The 19,470-nt window shown below is 37.4% G+C and overlaps 1 protein-coding gene and 1 pseudogene across 3 annotated transcripts in view; both read left to right on the top strand.

Moving 5' to 3' along the window:
* Positions 1-3,383: 3,383 nt before the first annotated feature.
* Positions 3,384-5,801, top strand: LOC143846460 (ADP,ATP carrier protein, mitochondrial-like; annotated as a pseudogene).
* A 2,670-nt stretch (positions 5,802-8,471) lies between these two features.
* The window catches only part of HAP2 (hapless 2), a 36,122-nt gene continuing 25,123 nt past the window's right edge, over positions 8,472-19,470 (top strand). For 2 of the 3 annotated variants that reach the window (XM_077355109.1, XM_077355111.1), the window contains exons 1-8: positions 8,472-8,751; positions 9,964-10,155; positions 12,037-12,180; positions 13,490-13,578; positions 13,942-13,981; positions 15,077-15,134; positions 15,229-15,289; positions 18,659-18,737. In XM_077355109.1, the coding sequence (XP_077211224.1) occupies positions 9,964-10,155; positions 12,037-12,180; positions 13,490-13,578; positions 13,942-13,981; positions 15,077-15,134; positions 15,229-15,289; positions 18,659-18,737 (663 nt within the window). In that variant the 5' untranslated portion in view covers positions 8,472-8,751. The remainder of the gene's footprint in view (positions 8,752-9,963; positions 10,156-12,036; positions 12,181-13,489; positions 13,579-13,941; positions 13,982-15,076; positions 15,135-15,228; positions 15,290-18,658; positions 18,738-19,470) is intronic. The other variant, XM_077355110.1, reaches the window with a different exon arrangement.

Raw genomic sequence — 19,470 nt, 5'->3', positions numbered from 1 at the left:
CATAACTTCATCCAACTTATTGTGCCCTCACATACAATAGGAATGGCTTTGTTTACTCCATGTTGTGCACAAAGTGGATAATGTCAATGGTGATAGATGGCAAAGCGTAAACTGAATACAACTCCATGTTTGCAGTACTCTAAAAGGGATTTTCCAGTACTGTAAAAGGGATTTTGCAAGTCATTAGGGGGGCCTCCGTCCCTATGCCTGCCCGTGAAGTCATGTGTAGGTTGTACGATAAAAGTACCATCCTGATGTTCGATCCAACAACAGCCTCTTAAAAAGTGTGCTGCTATTGGATCAAATATCAAGGGCAGTCGCTCCTTCATGGGACTTCACGCTCGGGCACCATATAAAAACTCATAAAACACATAACACCATGTGATTTGCTAGGGACCAACACAATAAGCTTTTCTCGGACCGGCTGTTGGATGAGAGAGCACCCACATTGCAGCCACATAGGTTCCTTTTTGTCTTATTCATTTATTCTGCCTATATGTGGCTGCTTTCTCATGCAACAGCTGGTCTGAGAAATGCCTTCTGAAATGGTCCTAGCAAAGCCCATCCGCTGAATTATAGTCTGCCACATATGCTCCTTCATAGGGGTGCGAATTTATAAGTGACCTAAAACAAGTCGCTCCTTACGGTTGATACGCACGATTGATCGTTCATTCGTTCTACAAGATTATGCAGATAGTTTTGGATAGTTTTTGACGTCAATTCAGGTTACAAGGGTGCTAATCATCCTAAAGGGGGTGCGAATTTATCATCACCCATACTTTTCTCATATCCGAAAACACTCAAAAGGAGAACAGAGACACATTCCGTCTCTCTCTTCCAGTGTTACCAACGTATGGATCACCCCTTTCTTCAGTTCCTATTTGCCGAAATTTCGGCCCTTTTCTATGCCATGTGAACTGTTCTTACATTTTCTCTAACTGACATTCCGTTTTAGATTTTTCTACTTTTTATTCCTTTATTTATTTCATCCTCTAACCCTTCAACTCTCTTTTGATCGGATAACTACCCAGCTACGTCAGATTTCTTTCAATTTCTATTTTATTTTGTAATGATCGAATGAAGTTTACTGTCCAACCGACGAACGTTTCTATCGATCTTAGTCTACCAAATGTTGAGATATTTAACTGTCCGTTTGGATACATTGATTTTATAATCTATGATTGTAAAACATGGATTTTAAGCTGAAATCTAAATTTTAAATCCTAAAACATGGATTTTGAACGTGTAAATAAGGTGTGTTCCCACTCAGTCTTGAAAATCTCTCGAATCTGGTAACTCTAACCATCTGATCGGTGTCCTGCATTTGAACAGTCAGATTTTGTCTATTCTTTGTGATTTTGAACAGCCATACTGATTTTTGATGCTTTGGATCGATTAAACTTGGACTGATTGGATGTTAGTTATGGTTCATGGACATTGTTTCAATGTATAACTTACAATGTGTCATGCGAACCCTTTGTAATTTACTTTTAATTCTCTCAACTTTCATTTTCTAATTTGAGTTTTATAATTTAGGTATTTTTCTCTGCCTCCCTTAGCATTTTAACGTTATTGTGATCTACTTTATTTTTTTCTCAATTGGTCTTCTCTACGTGGAACATTTTCTTATATTTTGTGGCAGTCTCTCGACTACATATTTTCCTTAGTCACTAGCAAAATGCATGTCTCAGGGCATTGTGTCGAGAAAATCCGCCGGGCAATCCGATCCGATCGTGCATAAATTAAACGGAAAGAAAAATAAACCAAGCCACAAGATGAACACCAATATTTTACGTGGTTCGACCAAGCCTACTCCACGGGCGAGAAACACGATCTTCCACTATGAGAAAAACAATATACAAGGATTACAATGGATTAATCGCAAACCCACAAACCCGCAACCCTTTCCTTGCTTCTCAAACCCAAGACCGTACACAACAGATAACGCGAGAGATCAACCCGAAAAAGAACCCAAGAGAAAACCCCGAGATGAAAAACCTCTTCTCCCTTTCTCTCTCTTTTTCTTCTCTCTTCTTTGGCAGCCGACACACCAAAGACGTCTTGCTTCGCCGCAACCTAAGAGAACAACACTTCTCTTTTAGAATGTTGGATTTTCTTCTCATTCAGTTCTGATCAAAATCATCTAAGTGCCTGTTTTTCCTTGTCCAAATGTGATCAGAACTGTCAAATAAACTGTTTCAAGCTTTCTTAAATGTCTCTGTTGGAAAATATCCATATCTTAAGAAGCCCAAATATTATGGTTCTTAATATTGTTGGATAAAATCCATATCCTAAGAAGCCCAAATATTATGATTCTTAAGATTGTTGGATAAAATGGACAAATCAGATTTCTACATATCTTATAAACAAATAATGAAGAAGTGATATATAGCTTAGTCGAACCCAAAAACAGAAAGTTGAAGTCAAAACAAGTTTTTTGAATCTGTAACAGATTATTTGAACCGAAAACATGTTACTCGGCCTCAAAACATTGCAACTTGAAGCAAAAAATTCATGACTGTAAATCAAACCATAATTGAAATAAAAATGGAAAAACATATTGCACTTATCTCTTTTGATGAAAACCGTTTGGAAAAATCAGATTTGAAGAGAGAAGGAGGCTGAGTCGTGCCACTGGTCACTCTCCATAAGAATCGTATCCGCCCCCTACTGGTGCAACCGGGATCCGCGAACCGACGCTCGAAGATAAGACAGCCAAATAGGACTCCAGTGCACGTGCACTCGCTGACTGGTCCACCCAGAACCACCTTAGAACTGTGCTCAGACACGGAAGGAACAGAAGTAAGGAGATGAAGCAAAACTAGAAAACATAACCCTTTTCTGTGTAAACCTCTTTCTTTTTCTGTTGGCAAAAGCCACCCCAAACGTAGACCCAAAAAACTCTTAGCCTTACCCAAACCGTACTCTCTTCTCCTTTTTATAGACACCAAAGTGTCTGTTGGAAAGAGCCACCATTTATGGGTATTAATATTGAGAAAAGCCACAATTAAGAGCCTTGAACGTTTCTCTTCCAACATTCATATTTGTGACCGTTGGAGATGAAACGGTTTTACAACTTTAATAGGTGTTATTATCATAACCGTTTGCGGTGCCATTAAAAAAAAAACGTTTAGCAATAATGAGGTAATGGAAACCGTTTTGGGCATTAAAAAGGTCTTTTTTCATTTAAACCCAAAAAAGCACTCAAAAGTCACTAGCTTTTGAAATAAGAGGGAAACAAATTTTGAATCTTTCCCTCTAAATTTTAAAGACAAGGCAAAAGTACTTTTAAGTTTTCAAATTCTATAAAATTTCCAACAGTCTCTCTTCTTCTTTTCTTTTCTGATCGGATGTTTAATGACTGTATTTTCAGTTTGCAAGTTATGGCTGATCGGCCCCACACCCAACTGTTATTCAGAAGGTGGCTGGACAGATCCATCTCAGTTCCAGCCTCTCTCAAGATTTGCAGGCTAGGAACTTTAGCAGCTATAGGCCTGCTACTATGTATACTAGGCGTTTTACAAATGGGAAATATAGCAACGGGGGACTGTAGATTCAGTCATGGGGTGGTAGCCACAATGTCTCTGGTTAATCCTGTGTCTCCTATCTTTGTCCAAGCACCTTTAGAGAAAGGCTTAGCCGGCTTTCTCACTGATTTCCTAATGGGTGGAGTCTCTGCAGCGGTATCAAAACAGCTGCTGCTCCTATCGAGTGTGAAGCTTTTGATCCAGAACCAGGATGAGATGATCAAGGCTGGTAGGCTTTCTGAACCCTACAAGGGAATTGGAGACTGTTTCAGTAGAACAATCAAGGACAAAGGCTCTGTGTCTTTGTGGAGAGGGAGCACTGCTAATGTTATTCGTTACTTCCCCACTCAGGTTGGTTCTCTCGTCTGTTTTTGTTGTCAATCATTCTTAATTCTAACCTTATTTTTAATTACCACATTCTTATCTTGGCATAAATTGGTATAGAAGCTGAGACTCCTTTGTTGTGTCCCTTTATCTTGCTCCATGTACTCAGCTTATGCTGATTAAAACTGGATTTATTGGCTTTATTACCACTTATTAATATTATCTTAATTGGTCAGAAATAGTGCTGGGATAAAACCATGAGAATGCATAATCACTTGGAAGTTGGAACCAAGGGTTTAAATTTCGGTCCGGACCAACACCGAAAGTACATAAATTCGGTGTCGGTCCGGATTTCGGTCGAAATTTGGGTAAAAATTCTGAAAAACACATTTTTTTTACATAATTTCGGCCGAAATTGAAAATTTTCTGTTTCGGTTGTGGCCGAAACCGAAACCAACATTTCAATCCTTGGTTGGAACATGGGACCGGTACTGAGTGTACTGTCCTACAGTCAGTTGCTATAAAAGGTTATGGCATATGTAACCTGAGCATCACTCATATAAATACATTTTTAAAATTTCCTTATATGCAAGACAAATGAGTTATAAACTTATAATTGCATTTCCCTTCCATGCGTGCTGATTAGTACAAATTGAAACCTGCACCAGGCCTTGAATTTTGCATTGAAGGATTATTTCAAGCGGTTGTTTAATTTCAAGAAAGATAGAGATGGCTACTGGAAATGGTTTGCTGGGAATTTGGCTTCAGGAGGTGTTGCTGGTGCTTCTTCCCTTTTCTTTGTCTACTTTTTGGACTATGCCCGGACTGTTTGGCGAATGCAAAGAGGGGAGGTGAAAGACAATTCAATGGTTTGGTTGATGTCTACAGGAAAACTCTGGAGTCGGATGTCATTGTTGGTCTCTACCGTGGATTCAACATTTCATGTGTTGGAATTATAGTTTATTGTGGTCTTTACTTTGGAATGTATGATTCTCTGAAGGCAGTTATTATGACTTGAAAGTTGCAGGTTAGTCTAAATTTTACATTTGCATGACACTCATTTGTATGAATCAACAAGGGTTGTCTTGGAATCATCCATTCTCCCCATCATTGATTTCCAAAGAAACAGCCTTTTTTGGATACCGCTAAAAATTATTTGCTTATAAATATTTAAATCGTTTTGAAGTTTAAGTATGATTATTTGCAAATAATGGTTATAACCGTTATACAAACGACATTGTCAATGGCATCCAAAGAGGCCGTAATGTCCCATTTGCAAATAAGATTAATTTAAAATAATTTTATTTGCACACAAGGACTGATTTTGATGGCATCCAAAGAGGCCCACAATCAAGATATGTCAAGTAGGGATGCATATGCAATGGTTCTGATATCTGCATAATAGAACTATGAAAAATGACAACAAAATTGGCAACATAAATGAAATATAGGATTTTTTTTATAGTATTATCTTAGGCGCTAATCAATCAATTTTTTATTTGTTATTTTTTTAAAAAAGTATTTTCTTATGCTCTTATCAATCCATTTCTTAGTTGTTAATCTATTGTACATTTTAAAATACTCTATTTTAAATTGTATGTTAAGGTTACCCTGCATTTTTCATTACACGGGCTATCTTTTGGGTGATTTCAGGATAGCTTTTTCGCGAGTTTCGCCCTTGGTTGGGTGATCACAAACTGTGCTGGTCTCGCATCCTACCCAATTGACACCGTTCGTAGAAGAATGATGATGACCTCTGGTGAAGCTGTTAAGTACAAGAGCTCCATGGATGCTTTCTCTCAGATACTGAAAAAAGAGGGGGCCAAATCTCTGTTCAAAGGTGCGGGTGCAAATATTCTCCATGCGATTGCCGGTGCTGGTGTTCTCGCCGGATATGACAAGTTACAGATGATTGTGTTTGGGAAGAAGTATGGATATGGAGGCGGCTAATGCTCTCTCTCTCTCTCTCTCTCTCGTGATTCCATTCAAATAATTTAGCTTTAGTGGGAGCTAGACGCATAATTTTTGATCAAGTTTTTGTTCTAAATCTTATTATTGGAGCAGTCTAAGATTGCTTGCTCCACATTTGAGTCCTCCATGAAGGAATTATCAGCAGAGTAATGAGATGGTATGCTCTGCCAACTCTTTGTTCTAGCATCAATTTTTTCATTCAGTGTTCTGATATTAGATGAGCAATCATTTCGAATAATATAGCTTTAGGGCGTATTTTTTGATCAAGTTTTTGTTCTAAATCTTATTATTGGAGCAGTCTAAATGGCTTGCTCCACATCTGAGTCCTCCATGAAGGAATTATGTGAAGAGTAATGAGATGTTATGCCCTGCCAACTCTTTGTTTTAGCATCACCTTTTTTCATTCAATGATCTGATATTAGATTAACAATCGTTTTTCAATAGTTAATACTGATCTGTTCTTCAACCTTTCTGAGCAGTGCTTCTGCTTCTGCCTTTTTTTCCCCTTTTGCAGAGAACGAAAAAATTGAGAATGGTGTTCTTCAACCTTAATCTGTTCTGCCTGATTTTTTTTTTCCCACGCTCAAAACAGAAATTTGCATTGGTTTGCGACAAATTCTGGGAGCGAAGCAGAATCGCTCCGCCAGGTTCCCATCCTGCTATTTTCGCCGGTCTGAAAAAAAAACAGGAATGTGAAGTGTTGAAGAACACGCTCCAAGTATCCACTTGTTAATGCAGGCATTTTGATCTCTTATGGCCTGAAGTCTATTCCAATCGGACTCTGCTGGTTACATATAGGCCATGTTTGGCAGCCATTGAAGGTTTTTCCGTAGAATGTTAGTTTATCAAGTTGTGGGAGAGAGGCAAGGAGGGTGGGAGAGGGAGAGAATTTATAAGGGATGAGCTCACTCACTCAAAGATTTGCTATCCCTATTTTTTAGCCACTGCACCATCTTCTCACTCATGCTCTCTCAATTCTTTTCCTTCCTCACTCTCCCTACTCATCTCTTTACAATAAACTAATATCCCGTGCAAAAAAAAAACCATGATTGCCAAACATAGGCGCTGTTGATCAGATAGGATCATTCAATCTGCATGGTTTTTGGAAGCATCAAGAGATCCGTCTAAGGTGGACAGTTTGGATCAACCGAAGGCTGGACAGCGCTCATCATATACAGATGATCTTAGTTGCCTTATCTAAGTTTGAGAATCAGCAGCATGTGACCTTATTGTAATACAATGAGGTGGCGAACATTCTCATATGCCGCAACGAGCGAACATAAAGAAATCTGATAGTAAATAGAATAATGCCCGTTAAATGTGAATATTGCCCACTATTTTGTTTAAAGCATGTGTGCCAAGGTCAAGAACTTGGTGGTTAAGATTGCTCGATTGCAGCAATTTAATATCAACAGCCCATTTGTTGTGGATGTTCAATTCATAAATGTGTGATGTGTCCTGATGCTTTTCATTTTCTTTTATTTCGGCCAACTGCCAACCCCATTATAAAGCTCCAGAGCATCAAACATTATGAGTAGATCTTATTAGGGGAGGCCTAGGGGTGTAACTCGAGTCAGACTCGATCCGAACATGTTGTGTTCAACCCGAAAATTTCACAGGTTGTGTTTGAAGTATTTTTCAGGTCAGACCCGCCGAGTTGTACCCCTAAGTAGGCCACATTGGACATCTTGGCCCGAGTTCCATCCTGTCCCGTCATATCTGTTGTACCAAAATTAGACATGCACTTTTTTGGGAAATGACCAAGATATAATAAGGGGGATGATATTTTCATCTCCCTGCAGTACTCATTTGCCCCAATTCTAATGAATAAAACTTCGCTCCAGTACGGTTAGGAGGAAGTTCTTTCAGTACAAATACGTGGCCAAGTAAAATTATGGCATGTGTTGCTATTCTAAGAGATAGGAGTAGACAGTATACCTGTTTGTGCTAAAGGAACTTTCTCCTAACGAGCGAAGTTCTATTCACTTCTAACCTGATTTGACATAAAAAAGTGTTAAAGTTGCCCACTATTCACGTTAAATGGGGGCGAATACGTACTAGGGGTGAAAATATCATCTCCCAATAATAAATGAGCAGTGATAAATTGACCCTCAAATATCTTAAATCAACCCCCTATTTCTCTTTCTCTATCAGAGACATAGGCCCCCGAATATCTTAAATCGATCCCCTATGTCTGTGAGAGAGTGAGAGAGAAATAGGGGGTCTATTTAAGATATTTGGGGGTCAATTTATCACTCCCATAATAAATAACAACAAGGGAAATGATCCAGAAGACACGCTCGGGTGAAGATACATCCCAAACAGCCTTCGTAACGGGGGACATGCATACCCACCTAGGGGTATATTAGTCATTTTATCAAACCAATTGAATATTATGGGTACGTGGCACAATAGAGTAGCCTGTTTCGAAGCTCCGTGACAAGCGCGAGTCTTCGTAGCAGTTCGAGTCTGTTTTTCTTGCGATTTATTCTTATTTGACTCGAGAATAATAAAACAGCAAAGCGACAAAGTTGAAAACTGAAGCTAACGGTTTGAAAGGGCATTTTCGTCCAAACACGCACCAAAAGAGGCGTGGGGTGGGGTCCATAAAAAAAACTTGCACGACGATAGTGGGACGCCGAAGCGGGGCCAAAGCATTTTTAAACGAAAAAAGGTTTGAGAAGAAGAAAAAGCGCGAAAAACTCCCTCGACGAAGCAGACGACCAACGGTGAGGTATTTCTTCTCCGGCTCGTCTCCGGTCGGTACGTCCCTCTCTCTCTCACACTCTCTCTCTCTCTCTTCGTCACTCCCTCTGTTGCTTTGACGAAGCAGACGACGAAAACGGTGAGGTTTTTTTCCTTTTGAAGCATCTTTTCCGGCTCCTCTCTGGCTCCTTCTCCGGCTCCTCTCCGCCTCCTCTCCGGCAAGGTACCCCACTCCCTCTTCTCTCTCTCTGTCCCTCCTTTTTGTGATTTTTTTTCCAGATCTAGGGTTTTTTTTGGGGGTTTTTCACACATTTAACAAATTTGGGTTCGGATTTATGGGGTTTTTGTAATAGGGTTGCAGATTTTGGATTTCTACACTGATTTTGCAATGGGATTGCAGATCTGGGTTCGGATTGTTGGGTTTTTTATTGTTTCGGATCTATGGGTTCGGATTGTTGGGTTTTTTTTCAATGGAGTTGCAGATTATGGGTCTTTGTGTACATTTGGGTTCTGAATATTGGGGTATTTGCAATGGGATTGTAGATTTTGGGTTTCTTTTCACTGATTTTGATTTTTTTGGGTGTTTTTTGTAGAGTAGGGGTTCATATTGTTTTGTTTTTTGCAATGTAGTTTCAGATTATGTGTTATATCATTGATTTGTAATTTCTTTTCTCTTTTTTTACATTTGGGTTATGAATTTTGGGGTATTTCCAATGGGGTTGTAGATTTCACTGATTTTGAACTTTTTGGGTTTTTGTTGTACAGTACGGGTTCATGATTTTCGATTTTTTCACTATTTTTCAACTTTTTTTGCTGTTTTTTTTACAGTAGGGTTCGGATTGTTATGTTTTTGCAATGGAATTGCAGCTTATGGGTTACTGGACTGATTTTTAAGATTCTTGTTTTCTGCATTGGTGGTTCTGATATAATAGTTTCGTTGTTGGGTGTGGATGATATGTGGGTGGATGGGTGTCGATGATATGTGGGTTTTGATGATATGTTGGTGGATGGGTGTTGATGATATGTGGGTGGATGGGTGTTCATCGAAAACCCTAGCTTGTTTTGTTGGTGAAGGGTACTAATTTGATCTTTTACAGCGTGTTTTGTAGAGCTTTTTTGTGAAAGAGGAAACAATATTTATGAAACCTTTCTTCTTTTTATCATAATTTTCGAACGCAGATAAATCTGTTTATGAAGGTTTCATACGAATTCTCTGTTGCTTGATCACGTTTCCCTTTCTCCTTTTTATGATTTTGTTTATCACCAGAATTTGATTCAAGCTTGGTTTGTACTTTTTTTTCTTCTCCTTTTCTGTTTCATTATTTTGATTTTTTCCCTTCTTCCTAAAGCCTATATTTTCTTTACGGAATTGATACTCTAGTTTTCTAAGAGCTTGTGGAATTAGAAGGCTAACATGTCTCTTCCCTTTTCAAAGATGGAGATGCGGCTAGGAAGAAAGCAAATTCGGCTGCTTTTCTTCCTTCTTTGCTTTCTCATTCCCGAATGTTTAATTGGAGTGGAGATCCTTTCTAAATCGAAGATCGAGAAATGTGAGAAGCTTTCCAACTCCGAGGAATTGGATTGCAGGAAGAAGATCGTTGTGAATATGGCAGTGCCTAGTGGATCGGTGAGTCTTCCTCAACTGTTAAGGATCAATAATATGGTTTTGATTTTTGATGGTACCTTATCTGTTGAAATACTGTTTATTTGTTCTCCTATTTCCATATGTCAATTTACTGTGGCAGTTAATCTAAAGGTTTTATTCCTGCTAAGTGCAGGAAATAGAAATACATTCCACCTGTTCTAGTATTCTAGAGAGTCCAAGGCATTGATAACCAAAATATGATGCTGCTAAAGGTTGCTTAACTATTCATCTAGATGTGCATACGAACCCTATTTTTCATATAAAAAAAGAAGAAAGCACCATAATCTTTGTTGTGGTTGGCAATCATAATGTGAATAAATTGATCTATTGACCACACTAGTGACTCCGCCCAAGTTAACTTGATCTACCGAAAAAATCATTAAAATCACTTGCTCTAACTTTATCTATCATAATAAATTGACCTATGCTAAATCCAACTGCATAACCGCTGCCAAATGCTCCCAAGCTTGCAGAGACCTCACTTGAAAAATCATTAAACAGAAAATGGATTTCTTTGAAAAAAAAATCAACAAAGAAAGGAAATGATCGAAGGTTTATAGAGGCGAAATCCCTTTAGCTTTTACAAGGGGGTGTAAAGACAATACCGGGTTTCAAAGTTAAGAAAGCAGGGATTTACCTGCCATGAAAAAGAAAATATGGATTTTCCAGGGACTTTTGATGTTGGAATGTTATCTAATTTCTTCAATGGAAGTAGTAAAAAAAAAGCAGAATCTTCAATGCCTATTCAGACCTTTTCTCCTCTGGAAGGCAACACAACATTCCTTGGCAGGACGATGTGGTGTATCCCTCTGCCGGGAGTCTCGCAGCGACTTGCTGAATGCTTTGGATGGACTTGCGGCTTGGGAATAGTGGATTGTTCTCCAATCCATTCGGGTGGTATCTGCTTTGAACCTGGCACGATGAATCCTATGCCTTAACAATAGCTATTTCCAGCAGAATGGAGATTTGGACATTGCTTGCAATTTTGGATGTATGATGCATCATGGACTTTAACCTGCACACACCAGAATTTCTATAGTTTTTAAGCAAAAGCTTAGGGTTCAGGTATGCTTAGGATAAGATTTGAAGCACATGTAGTGTATAATACATTTTGGTTACTATTGCCTGTGAGTTCAATTGGCTTAAACTGTTGCTTAGCGAGATAGTAGTGTTATCACCACATTATCGCATTGTCAACAAAAAAGGGACATGCACATTTTGGGTAGTCCTATGTTACACAAAATTAGTTGGAATCCAAACTGCCATTTTGTGCAAGATTTTAACATTACATCAGGATTCAGGACTGATGATCTTGATATGTTTGTTAAAGATATAGGAAAGAAACTTTGTCTTCTCATGGCAAGTTAGGAGTCCTGGATTGCATGCTCTAGCTTGATGGGTAGTCCAAAACTTTTTCAATATTTAACTAGTAAGGGCTATTCATTCTTTTTACACTGCTAATTGATACATACCTTTTATAAATTCTGAATTATTTTTGAGTAATTCAATTTTCCTGTGCTTGGATTTTCACTGAAGAGTGGCATTATAGTTGTTGGTTGTTCTATAAATCTTGGTTTTTATATTCTACTTTTCTCTGGAAACCTTGCTAATTCTCGACTTTATGCTGTAATTTTGTACATGCAAACCTCTGGTCTCTTCATGCATTGCCTACAGAAGTCAAATTTTTTTTTTTTTTTGGTAAGAAATGGAAATTTTCTAGTCTATATAGTGAAGAAGGATCTCTCATAATTCTTATGAACTCTTTCATTTTTGAACTTTCTCCGTCAATCTCTATATCTTCTGTATCAATATCAAATTTGTATGTGAATTTTAATATGGATTCACATGTTTGCTATTCTACAGAGTGGTGGAGAGGCTTCCATTGTTGCAGAATTGGTGGAGGCAGAGGAGAACAGAACTCAGAAGATGCAAACCTTGCGAGCACCGCCAGTCATAACAGTTAACAAATCTGCTGCATATGCCTTGTACGAGATCACATACATACGTGTACGGGAATTTTTTTTTTTTTTTTTTTACATACGTGTACTGGAACTTGCATAACTGATTAGTGGTTTCCATTGAAATTCCTAGTCCAGATACAATCTACCTCTGCCTTACACATAACCATTTTTAGACACCTCTAAATTGGTGTTCTTGGTAGCTGAGGATAGATGGTTGGATGGATCTTAGTACTAGGGGTGCAACTCGGGTCGGGCGGGTCGGGTTTTGCAACACCCTACCCTACGCGAGAATTATCTCGGTTCGGGTCGGGTCTGATTTTTTACAGAAAAACCCGAGATTTGTAAACCCTACCCTACCCTACCCAAGTTAGTTTCTCGGGTCGGGTCGGGTTTTCATTTTTCAGCGTAGAATATTGACTAATTTTAAAGATTGTAGAAAAAAATACAAATCTTCACATCAACAATCTCTAAATTTATGTCATCAAGTGTATAAATTTAAGGACACTATATTTTCACATAAAATACATGATCACCTCAATGAAAACAATTGTATAAATATATTGGAAAATGATTTGCTATGTTATTCAAGATATATTTAAGAAAGTCACAGTACACCCATATGACTCGGGTCGGGTTTTTTCTTTAAACCTGGCCCTACCCAAGACCCATGATTTCTAAACCCGACCCATGTTATTTTCGGGTCGGGTCAATGCGGGTCGGGTAAAACCCAACCCATGTTGCAACCCCAGATCTTACAACTTAATTTTTGACCTGTTTGTTCAACCAATGGCAAATGGACATGCATAAGTTATGCCATGGGACCCAAGTAGTCTAAATTGAAGTACATAAATCCTGGTTCATGGGTCACTCATTCTTTCTACCCATGGAAAATTGAAATATATAAGATACTTTCCCTGTAACATCACACTCTTCCATTTTGCTGCATTTGAATGTAATTAACTGCTTTAATGGGTATTTTATAGAGTCAGTTTGATATTTATTACAAATTTTATATCAGAAAATGCATTTATCATCAATTTTTAGCTACTTGATTTAAGATTTATCTGTATACTATAGTTGTATCCAACTAGACCAATTATACTTGGATTTATATATCATATTATGTTCTTGATGATTTCCTTGTCTAATATGTTTTTTTTTTTTTAATCTCTCGTATACAAGAGGAATGGTTTAGGTGGTATAAACCGAGTCATATTGTTTAGTTTTCAAGGACTTGTAGAATTTATGGATTTCTGTGTACCAGTTAACTCAATTTCCATGTGATCTTTATATCTTGTCCACTTTGAAATTGTCTAATCCGTTCAATTTAATATTCAAGTCCTAACATTTTCCAGGACGTTCCTTATAAACCGGAGGAGTATTATGTCAAGACACGCAAATGTGAGCCAGATGCCGGCGCTGGAGTTGTTAAAATGTGTGAGAGGCAAGTAATTTTGTGGATTTTGTTTGTTAATGGAGTCTTATTTGTGTATGATGTTGGATAGTTAATGGTTCCATTTGCAAAAATTTATAGAGCTTGGACTTTTAAAATTTAACTATTTATTCTAAAATCATAACTTACCTTCTGTTTTTTTATTTATCAACTCATTTCAAGCACAATAGTTTTATGGTCCTCTTCTAGAAAAAAATAGACCTGTTTCTACAAAGTTTATTCCCAATGAATGATCGATTGTTATAAAGAGAAATTAATTTGGAGTTGCATATTGAATCTGGTTTTACCCTGTTTCTGGTTTACATCCTCTCTGTTGTGGATGTTGTGCTAATGATTTCCATATGCATTTGTTAGGTTGCGAGATCAAAATGGCAACTTTATTGAGATTACTAAGGTGAGATATGCAACATTTTGCATCTAATTTCACCCTGGATTTTGATGCTATTTCATTGCCTGTTATTGTTTGTGTGCTCAGTTTACATTTGATGTATTTCTTCAAGAATTCTATATAATTGTTCCTTTTATATTTTTCTTCCCTATGAAAAGGACCTTGCAAGATTAAATAACACCATATCCAATAGCTTAAGCTTTTGGAGTAATTGGTCGTTTCATATGGTATCTGAGTTGTGGAAACTTACCAATGTCTCCAAAAGCTTAAGCTGTTGGAGAAAGGCAGTATCTAATCTTTTATACCTTAACACTCCCCCTCACGTGTGGCCTACTTGGCAAACACATGGCACATGTGGCCCCACTTCTTGGGTTGACCAATTCATGTGGATTTTTTATAACAAGGATGTTTGAATTCGGGACCTTTGGCTCTGATACCATGTGGAAACTTACCAATGTCTCCAAAAGCTTAAGCTGTTGGAGAAAGGAAGTATCTAATCTTTTATACCTTAACAAGAGTAATGGTTCTGGGTTCAAATCTCCTTGATATTAAAAAAAAAAATCCACATGTAATGGCCAACCCAAAAGAGGGTCACATTTGCCACGTGTAGGCCAACCCTAAAAAAAGGGGCAACACGTGAGGGGTATCAGAGCAAAGATCCTAAGTTCAAAACTCCTTGAAATTAAAAATCCACATGTAATGACCAACCCAAAAGAGGCCAAACCTAAAAAGTGGGGACACGTGGGCGTGGCCGCGGGGGGTTTTAGCGTTAAAGTATAAAAGATTAAATGACACCATATCCAATAACTTAAGCTTTTGGAGCAATTGGTAATTTCACAATTAAGAAGTGTTAGCAAAGCATGCACATTGTTGTGTGCACAGCTATTCTTGTTCTCCAACATTTACTGTCATTGTGTATGTTTTGGTTGTAATTATTGAATACTTGGAATTTTTTGTTTGTAATTTTTGAATACTTGGAATCCAACAAAGTTCTCAGTCTGTTTAACTATCCAGACATGCATTTCTTGTCCTGATTTTTTTCTTTGTACTTATTCTGTGAGAGCTTTTCTTGTTGCCATTTTCTGTTGTCTTTCTTAATAGCCGATTTGTTGTCCTTGTGGGCCTTGGCGTCGTGCGCCTTCCTCATGTGGAAACGTTTGTAAGTGTGGTTTGCCTCTTATTACTTTTCATGGCTGTTACATTTATATGTATGTGCTTTGCTTTTTTGACAAACCATTTTTGCTTTTGAATAGTTGATAAGTTGTTGAAAGGGAAGGCCAACACTGCACATTGTCTCCGATTTCCAGGTGATTGGTATGGTTAACATTTTATTTGTGTAACTATGTTTTGGCGCTGTCTTACATTGCTTGTCTATGAGTTATCATGTGGAGATATTATATGGTGGCCGACCTTGAAGCCCATGAAGGTGGTCTGTCAAACTTACCACCCTTGATATTTGATCCAACAGCAGCCTCTTAAAAAGTGCACTGCTGTTGGATTAAATATCAAGGGAGGTACCGCTTTCATGGTACTTGACGGTCGAGCACCATATAAAAACTCTATCATGTGATATCATGAAGATTAATATCTTAATGTTTCGTTTTCCAAGTTCCTATTATTTGGATGAGAAATTTCAGATGTTAATTATACTAGTTATGAAATCTAGATATGCATGACTGTTTTTTTTTCTTTAGTTTTTTGCATGCTTAAGAGGGCGAGCCTTGGTGCAACGGTAAGGTTGCTCCATTGTGACCTGGTGGTCATGGGTTTGAGTCACAGAAACAGCCTCTCTGCAAAGCAGGGGTAAGGCTGCATACATCTAGCCCTTCCCAAACCCCGCAATGGCAGGAGCCTTGTGCACTGGGCCGCCATTTTTTTTGGCATGCTTAGAAGGCTTTTGAACTTCAGGCTTTGACACATTTTGGATGCCTATTTGATAAGTGGAAGGAGAACAGATCAAAACAGGTAAAACCAATTTCTCCTTTTTTAGTGTACTGGGCTTACACTACATAACTTACTGAAATCACAGAATACCCCATTGTTTGGTGACAAGTTCTTAGAGTAGGACGAAGGCAATGCTGATGTACATTAAATAAATAATTGAGTCCGCTTTGATTTTTTTTGCAATCAATGTTCTTAAAATTGTAATCGAATCATAAATCCTAATAGTGGTCGAATCGTTTCAGATTGTAAATCGCATCGTAAATTATATATGGGATTTGGTAGCGTCCATTGTAGAAGGCTTTTCGCGGATGATCTGTTGCATCTGACAGCAGCCACCTTTTGAATGAAGACAAACTCAGCTGAAAAGTGAGCCTTTGTGGCTGCTGTCAGATGCAACAGACCATCCACAAAAAGCCTTCTGCGATGGACTCTAGCAAATCCCACACACACACACACACACACATATATATATATATATAAAATGAGTAAACAGTTCCTGCGCTCAAGCTCAGATAGCTTATTTGCGCTCAAGTGCAGGAAACAAGGGTGGACCCACATTTTTTGGGTGATCCTAAGCATTCATTTGAAAGGCCCCATCATGGTTGGGGTGTGTACCAAAAATCAGCTCCACCGGATCATCCTAACCCTTCCATTTATGGGGTGACAAAATGGGCAGATTTGTGGACAAACAGTATCTGTCCATTTTCTTCCCCACAAATCACCCCATAATGGGCAGATTTGTGGACAAACAATATCTGTCCATTTTCTTCCCCACAAATGGACACCCTAAGATGATCCAGTGGAGCTGATTTTTAGTACACACCCCATCCATTATGGGGCCTCTCAAATGAATGCTTAGGATCACCCAAACAATGTGGGCCCACCCTTGTTTCCTGTACTCGAGCGCAAATAAGCTATCTGCGCTCGAGCGCGTGAACTGTTTTCTCATATAAAATATCTTAAACAAATTAGAGAATAATAAAATAATCAATTGTTCGTTTTTCATCTAGATCTATTGATTTAAATAGAAACACCATGATTAATTATTCAGCATCATAATATGAATTGTTTGCTAACAAACTTGCCACATACTGATCATCGTTTTTCCATCCAGCTACATGCATATTGGGTATTAATCTTAAAAATAATAAAAGACGCAAGATCATATAAATTCTCAAAGTCTCAAACACCGAATGACCAATTTCAACTATAAAAAATCGGTAAGTCCTCGTTGGTGTCCTCATTATAGTTGTCTCCCTCATTGATGTAAGTAATGCCCTCATACACATGCAATGTGCTTGACTGGTTCAAAACTAGTTCGATTCGTTCGAACTTCTCCTCCTCCATCTTCTTTCTCACGAGAGGTTTTAGAAGGCTTCTCCCATGGTTTTAAATTTCTCTGAAATTTCCTCGAAATGACTGAAATGTTTTCATTTTCATCCCCACTGAAATAAAATTTACATGATTTCCTTTAACGTCATTATTTCCCTGAAATTCGATAGAAATTCCCAAAATTCGACCAAAATTTGATTGAGATAGTTAGAGCGGCAAAAAAAAAAATGGAAAGATGTTATTATTTGCATTTCATTTTATTTCATTAATATAGAGAATGATAGTCGGAACAACAAAACAACCATATCTTATGCATGGGATGTCAGATCGGCATGAGACCAATAATACCTCGTAACTCTATATTGTATTGACATAGAGTATGGTTCCTTAGAGGGGAGACTGGTCATTGTACTTTCTTATACTTAAATTGTACTTCTTTATTGACTTTATTGTGATAGACATGCGCGATAATGCATGTCACTAGGTGTTCGATGTGATTAAGCCATTATGGATGATTTTGTTGATTATGTGATGTGTTCTAAGTATTTATTTGTGTTTATTCTAGCATTTCCCAAAGTTTCATTTTAAATTTTCATCATTTGTACATGTTTTTTTAGAAGATTAAAAACTTTCATAATTTGCATATGTTCCGCGCGTTTATGTGATTTTACAAGATTTTCACAGAAATTTCTTCCGAAACCAAATGTTTCCGCTTTTGTGATGACCGAAACCGAAATTTAAAACCTTGGCTTCTCCTAGTGCAAAAGGAAAATGGGATCTTTTGAAAGAAAGCTATTATTTTATGCAAAACTTAATTTGGATAAATTGCATGAATCTTACGATTTACAATTGAATCTATAGAAAATCACAAGATTCATAGAAATTAAGATTAAATCATGGGACTCAAATCGAAATCCATAGGATTTGATTTGAATCGTAAATCATAAGATTTTCAAAACAATGATCGCAAATAAGAAGAGGAAAAAAAATCATTGTGTTCACTTCAGTATTTTGTAGTTGAGTTATGACAAATAAATTTTTTTCGTCAGAATAAAATTAAGCTCATTTATTTTCCTATTGTTAAGATCATTTACTTTACTAAATATTCTGCTATTGTTTATTCTTTCCTAACTGTGCAAACCAGGTTTAGTAGGCAATTTACCTATTACACATTCTGAACCGTACCAAACCAAAATTCAAATCCAGGACAAGTATTATGGATAGCATGTGCTAGACACATGTTCTTTATAATCATATCCATCCAGTACACATTTTTTTATATAGTACTGCCCATTTCTATGGCTTGTGAGATCGAGTGGTCTTTATACTTTTCAACATGCTTGTTGTGCTAAATCTTGGAGCTGTTGCAAAAAATAATCTCTTTTTCTTTCTTTTTTGTGCTAAAAGGTTCCATGTTTTTAGTATTGGAAGGCGGTCCCTAGGATTTAATGTTCGAATTGAAGTGAAGACAGGAACAAAAGTATCGGTGCGTTGAGACAACATATTTTAGTTTTTTCTATAATCTGAATAAGTCAAATCATTTTATTGGCTATGATCTGTTCCAATCTCATTGGATTGCATCTTTTGTCACAATTTCAATGCTGTTGAGCACTTTTCTACTGTTGATTTTCTTAATTTGAAAGGTTTAGATTCCTTGTTTTTCCTCAACATAATCAGTAATATTTCTCATTTTCCAATTTAATTTCTGATCACTTGACTAATACGCAATGCGTCGGTGACATAATGGCCGAAAAGTTACTGTTTCTCATTCTGTTTCTCGTCCTTTAAATACTGATCTGACATCAACCTTCCTTAGGATATAGTATGGATGTTAATAGTTATCATTATGACATTTTGTTCTTCATTATGACAATTTCCATGCTTTTTGAGCAAATTCCTATTGTTGATTTTCTTAATTTGAAATGTTTAGATTCCTTTCTTTTTCATAACATAATCAGTATTGTTTCTCATTTTTCGATTTAATTTCAGATAACTTTAGTTATACACAATGTGTTGGGCGTTGGTGACATAATGGTAGAAAACTTGCTATTTCTCATCCTTTAAATAGTGATCTGACATCAACCTTCGTAGGATACAGTATGGATGTTAGTAGTTATCATTATGACATTTTGTTCACTTGGCCTATCACTGCGTCTCTTGTTTTTGCTTTTTTGGGAACCAAATATTTAGTTGTACACCTGACATATGTTTGATGATTA

The sequence above is a fragment of the Tasmannia lanceolata genome, unplaced genomic scaffold (genome assembly GCF_043159265.1).
Source record: "Tasmannia lanceolata isolate RefF3 unplaced genomic scaffold, GAP_Taslan_0.1 ptg000015l, whole genome shotgun sequence".
In the NCBI taxonomy this organism is placed as follows: domain Eukaryota; kingdom Viridiplantae; phylum Streptophyta; class Magnoliopsida; order Canellales; family Winteraceae; genus Tasmannia; species Tasmannia lanceolata.
Note: the sequence above shows the minus strand (reverse complement) of the source record. Positions and strands in the feature narration are given on the sequence as shown.